The sequence below is a fragment of the Alligator sinensis genome, unplaced genomic scaffold (assembly GCF_000455745.1).
Source record: "Alligator sinensis unplaced genomic scaffold, ASM45574v1 scaffold650_1, whole genome shotgun sequence".
NCBI classification, from domain to species: domain Eukaryota; kingdom Metazoa; phylum Chordata; order Crocodylia; family Alligatoridae; genus Alligator; species Alligator sinensis.
The window spans coordinates 155,545-160,721 of record NW_005842674.1 but is presented as its reverse complement, the minus strand read 5'-3'; the positions used below and the strand labels follow the sequence as shown (position 1 = coordinate 160,721).

Sequence of the window (5,177 nt, the reverse complement as noted above, 5' to 3'; positions counted from 1 at the left end):
GCAGAGAGAGGCTTGTGGATTAGGAGAGACTCCAAGGGCCGGAGTGGAGGGGAAGTGGCAGAGATCTACAAACTTGTGGCAGGGAGAGGGAGAAAGCCACCCCTTCTCTGGAGCTCAGGACAAGGAGATGCTTCGGCAGGTTTTAAAGCTGACCCGTAGCTGTTTCCCAGCATGGTGTTCGCATGTGGAACTCCCTGCCACAGGACGTGGGGGAGACCAAGATGATAACTGGGGTCAAGAAGGGATCGGATCCGTTCCTGCAGCATCGGTGTACCTGCGGGGGTTCAACACACGAGTGGGGCTGTGGCCTGGTTGCTGCCGGGGGAGAGGGACAGGGCGGACAGGCCTTGTATGAACAGCATCTGCTCTGTGCCCCTGTGAGACGGGGTGCTGGGCACCAGGGGCTGTGAGCTTGATCCTGTCTGGCATTTTCTTAGCTGTGCAGTCCCGTTGCCTGGAAAGTCGCAGTTTGCTCCAAGCTGAAACGCGGGTCTGTTGTGAGTCTTGCCAAGCGATGCATCCCCCTGGGTGCAGGGCTGTGCTAGGTCAGGCACCCAGTAAGTCTGGAGCCAGATGTGCCCCCTTCCCTGCTCTACAGCTGCATGGGTTAGAAATCGGGATGAAATGTGTCCAGCTTGCAGGCGCAGCTGCCTGGGCTGAGGGACTGAGAGCGGGGGCCACATGAGCCGAGGGAGTAGCTCCATGAGCTGCTAGCAGCAGGAGTAGGCCGTTATCCTCCTTGCAATCGGCCACCTGCTGCAGGGATATGCACGCCACTGTCTATTGGGGCAGATGCCCTGTCTGGAGGGTACGCTGTCTTCTTTGGAGAGGGGCTAAGTGTCTTGCCCAAGGCTACTGAGGGAGGCTGTGTCAGAGCAGCAAGTCCAGCGCTCCTGGCTTTGGAAAAGCAGCAAGGCTGGAGGGGAGCTGCAGAGGTCGCATCTGGTCCAACCACTGCCTGTGGCAGGATCAGCCCTGTGCAAACCAGCCCAGACAAATCCACTATTTGACCTCTGAGCAAAACTACCATTGTTGTCCCCAAAGGACAGTGAGTTCGTGCCCGGTGCACTTGTGCCAATAAACACACAGGGGTGAAGGATCCAACTTAATCTTTATTTCTGCGCAGAAAGTGGTGCTTGGCAATCATTCGCAAAGCAAGCACCCACACCCCAGTGGGCATCTGCCTTGTATAGCTACATAACAGGTGAAACTTGCTGATGTGATGACATGTATAGCAAGCCCAACAAGTAACCCCCCTTCCAGCCCCCCCCCCAAGTAACCCCCCTTCCAGCTCCGGAACTTTGTTGATACAGTTTTCCTTCTAGCGAGGCCAGCAATCAGCAACTACGCAACAAGCAATCTTCCCCCAGCCTAAACAACCTACTCTGTGCCCTTGGTTAGATAAAATACTTTTTCAAAACATACAAAGCTGTTCCCTGGTTAAAATGCAGTAAAAGTTCAGGGGTGCTTCATCACCATCGCCTCTGACACGGCACCGGGCATCACTTCCACCCCTGCCTCGGGGAACGCAGTGCCCAGTGTCAATAAAAGATTATTAATGTATGCTCCAGAGACCCCAGGCAGTGGCCGGGGGGGAAATTCCCTCCCTGACCCCAAATGCAGCATCAGTCTGAGCCAGAGCGCAGGGGCAGGACCCTGTAGCCAGGACCCTGCAGGATTGGTGCCAGCAAGAGCACTGGCACAGCCTGGTCCCATCCTCAGCCCGGGCTGCAGCACCCAGCACCCGCTGCTTTGCTGCACCCAAGGTCAGGCCGTTCTTGGCCCCTGGCTGCATTTCCTGCCCCGGCTCCTGACATCCTGCCCCGAGGCCCAGAGCAGTGCTGGCCAGGTTGGGGCTGGGCCTGGGATAACTCTCTCCCCTGTTTTCCAGGGTCCTACTGTGTGTGGTAAGAAGCCGGGAAGATGGCATTGCTCCTACTCTCACTGCTGGGGCTCCTCCTCACCTGGGAAGGGGGCCAGGCTGTGATCCCTACCAGTGAGCTCAAACGTAAGTGGATGGGTGCCCCCAGCACCCCTGCATGACTGAGGACCCCTCCCACACACTGCCTCCCATGCTGTGGGCATTGCTGTATGCAGCATCCGAGCCAGGCTGTCTGCCTGCATGCCCCTTGAGGTCTGCAGTGACCCCTACCCATAGCTCTGGCCAGTGGGTCCCCAGTCTGGCTTGGCAGTGGTGGGGGCTGTAGTTCAAGGGTTTAAACCCAGTTTTAGAGCCCACCTCTGTCTGGGCTGGGCTGGGCGGATGCCTGCAGGCTCCAGGGCTTTGGCTGAGGCTCTCGCAGCTCAGGCTGCAAGAACCCATGGGGGCTAAACTCCCGTCTTTGAGCTGGGTTTGACTCCATGCCCAAGGCCAGGGCACCCCAGGTCTCCTCCCCGCCCACGGCAAAGCCCTGGCCCCAAGTGCTTGCACCGTGAGCTCACAGCCCTATTGCCACGACTTGCTGCTGCATGCCCACTGCAGTGTCCACAGCCAGATTGCACCCTGCAGCCTGCCCTCGTGTGCAGAGAAGCCTTGGGGGTGGTTAGGGGCTGGGGCTCCTTCATCCTCTGTGTCCAGCACCAGTGTCCAGCTCCCTCCCTCCTGTAGGGCTGTAGGCCAACCCCATGGGGGGGGGGGCTCACGCCCCATGGGGACCCTGTTTTGTCCCTCTTCACTGGCAGCTTCTTGTGCTAAGAAGGTCAATGCACTCATGCATGGGCAAGACCCGGGTCAGTTGCCCTCGCATGGTGCTGCCTGCACGGCTCACACCTCCCCTGCCCCCTTGCAGAGCTGTCGGTGGCTGGGAGCAAGTACCTCGACACCGAGATTGAGAACGCCATCAACGGGGTGAAGCAGATGAAGACCCTCATGGACAAGACCAGCAAGGATCACCAGGCCATCCTGGACACGCTGGAGGAGACCAAGCAACAGAAAGAGGTGGGAGAGGCAGGGAGCTGGGATATCACCTTCCCCTTCACCCTGAGACTTTGTGGGGTCCCCAGGTTTGGGTTGTGGGATGCAGGTCACCCTGCACCAGGTGGGAAGACGAGTGCTGGCTTCTCCTGAGAGCTGGGGCTTGTCATGAGGATGCTCTCCCTGGGTTGGGGATGTGCAAAGGTGCAAGCTGCAAAGTAGCTGAGCTTTCTCCAGTTCAATGGGGTCCAACCCAGCATTGCATAAAGCAGGTCAGGTTTTCTGGAGAGCAGGACTTGCTCCCTCTGTGCCACTGCCTTGCTCCACTCCTCTGCCTTTATGAGCTGAGGACTGTCTCAGTCCAGACCTTTGCAACTGGGAGCATCCCAGCAGCAGCGGGGATAGAGCTGGGGTCTTCCCCCATCCCCAGCGGGCAGGCATCTCTGGGGGCTGAGTCCTGGCTCATGGTGCCCGCGTGTCTGTGTGCACAGGAGGCCATGCGGCAGGCCCGGCAGAAGGAGCAGCTGCTGTCGGAGACACGGGATGTGTGCAACGAGACGGTGCTGGCACTGTGGGAGGAGTGCAAGCCCTGCCTCAAGCAGACCTGCATGCGCTTCTACTCCAAGACCTGCCACAGCGGCTCGGGGCTGGTTGGACGCCAGGTGAGTCCTCGGTGAGCTGCGACCGGGTGATAGCAACTGAATGAGGAGGGGGTCCCTCGGAGCATTGCTCCAGCCCCTTGCACCCCACAGAAAACTGGGGGGGCTCTTGCAGGCAGCTGGAGGCTCTCTGGGTTTTCAGTTTGGTGCAGGGGAGACCAGGACCCTACCAGCACCGTGGCTTTGCAAGGGCAAGGCATGTCCCAGGGTCTTGCCCAGTGAATGGCAGGTCTTATGACTTGGTGTGGGGGGAAGGACTCCTTCCAGAGAAGTAGGATATCCCACAAGCTCTGCAGTCCTGGAGCATCTTCCCTAGCAATAGGATGCCCCGCACTGTGCTTTGCCCCGCAGCTGGAAGAGCTCCTGAACCACTCCTCGCCCTTCTCCATCTGGGTGGACGGGGAGCGCGTGGACTCGCTGCTGGATGAGGACAAGCAGCAGGGCCGGTGGCTGGAGGACCTGGAGGAGCGCTACGGCCTGGTGGAGGACAGCGTGGACGACCTGTTCCAGGAGAGCACGCGGGCCTACGGGCACCTGCACCCCTTCTTCCACTCGCCCTTCGCCGGCGGCTTCCAGGAGGCGCTGCGCTCCCCCTTCCGCAGCCCGCGCCTCCCCAGCACCAGGGTCGTCCGGGACCTGCCGTCCCCCTTCTTCCGCCTGCACGACCCCACCCAGAGCTTCCAACACCTCTTCCAGCCCCTCTTCGAGATGACCCAGCGCATGTTCGAGGGGGCCCAGCGCGCCATGGAGAACGACAGGCACTGGTTCGGCAAGGGCTGGGATTCCCTGCCGGGAGGGGTCTCCACAGGTGGGTGAGGTCTCGCCAAGCCCATCAGTGCTGGTTGAGGGGGCTGCGACTTGATGCATTCAAAAGAAATCCGAATAGAAACCAGCTATAAAGCTGCTAGGCACTTTCAAGCACTAGTTTTGTAGCTGGTACACTCTTTGTAGCTGGACTGCCGTTTTTATGGCATGATAATTGCTCTGCATGTGTAGCCGGTCTACACTTCAATGCTTGATGCACCAGTTAATTGCATGATTATTACTTTGCACGTGTGGCTGGTCTACAACTTATTGCGTGATTTGCCAGTCAGTGGTGTACTGCATGTAACCTGTGGCAGGGGCCATCGTACCCTAGCCGTGGGGTGTTTCAATGCTCCCCTCCCCAGGGAAGACTGGTCACTGAGCCCAAAACCAGCAATGGGAGCTGGTGGGAAGGCATCGAGGTAGCCTCTGGGGAAGGTCCCAGGAATTTGGGGGTCTGCAGGAACACGCCTCACTCCCGCTGGGGTTGAGCAGAGAGCACGTGGCTCAGGTCCAGCCCTGCTCTTGGCGGGGGTGCTGGTGCTTCCTCTTCCTCAGGCATTGGGAATGGTGTCGTGGGTTCGAATCTAGTCCTGGGACGGAGCGAGCCTGTGGCTGTGGCTCCCAGCAATGACTGGAGCAGCACAGGGTGCATTGTAGGGGGCTGCTCTCCCCTGGGGTGAGCTCCACGTGCTGGCTGGGGCAGGGGTCAGTCTCCCTATCTCCACTCCCACCGCATGCATCGTCCTAGGGGCTGCAGGGCCATGCTCCCTCCTGCATGCAGCTGCCTCTCCGCACCG

At 59.6% G+C, this 5,177-nt stretch overlaps 1 protein-coding gene across 1 annotated transcript in view; it reads left to right on the top strand.

Annotated features, from left to right (window-relative positions):
- The first annotated feature begins 1,850 nt into the window (after nt 1–1,850).
- Nucleotides 1,851–5,177, top strand: part of CLU (clusterin) — a 7,463-nt gene continuing 4,136 nt past the window's right edge. The window contains exons 1-4 of the mRNA XM_006033883.3: nt 1,851–2,008; nt 2,790–2,938; nt 3,406–3,576; nt 3,925–4,381. Coding sequence (XP_006033945.1) covers nt 1,924–2,008; nt 2,790–2,938; nt 3,406–3,576; nt 3,925–4,381 — 862 coding nt within the window. The 5' untranslated portion in view covers nt 1,851–1,923. The remainder of the gene's footprint in view (nt 2,009–2,789; nt 2,939–3,405; nt 3,577–3,924; nt 4,382–5,177) is intronic.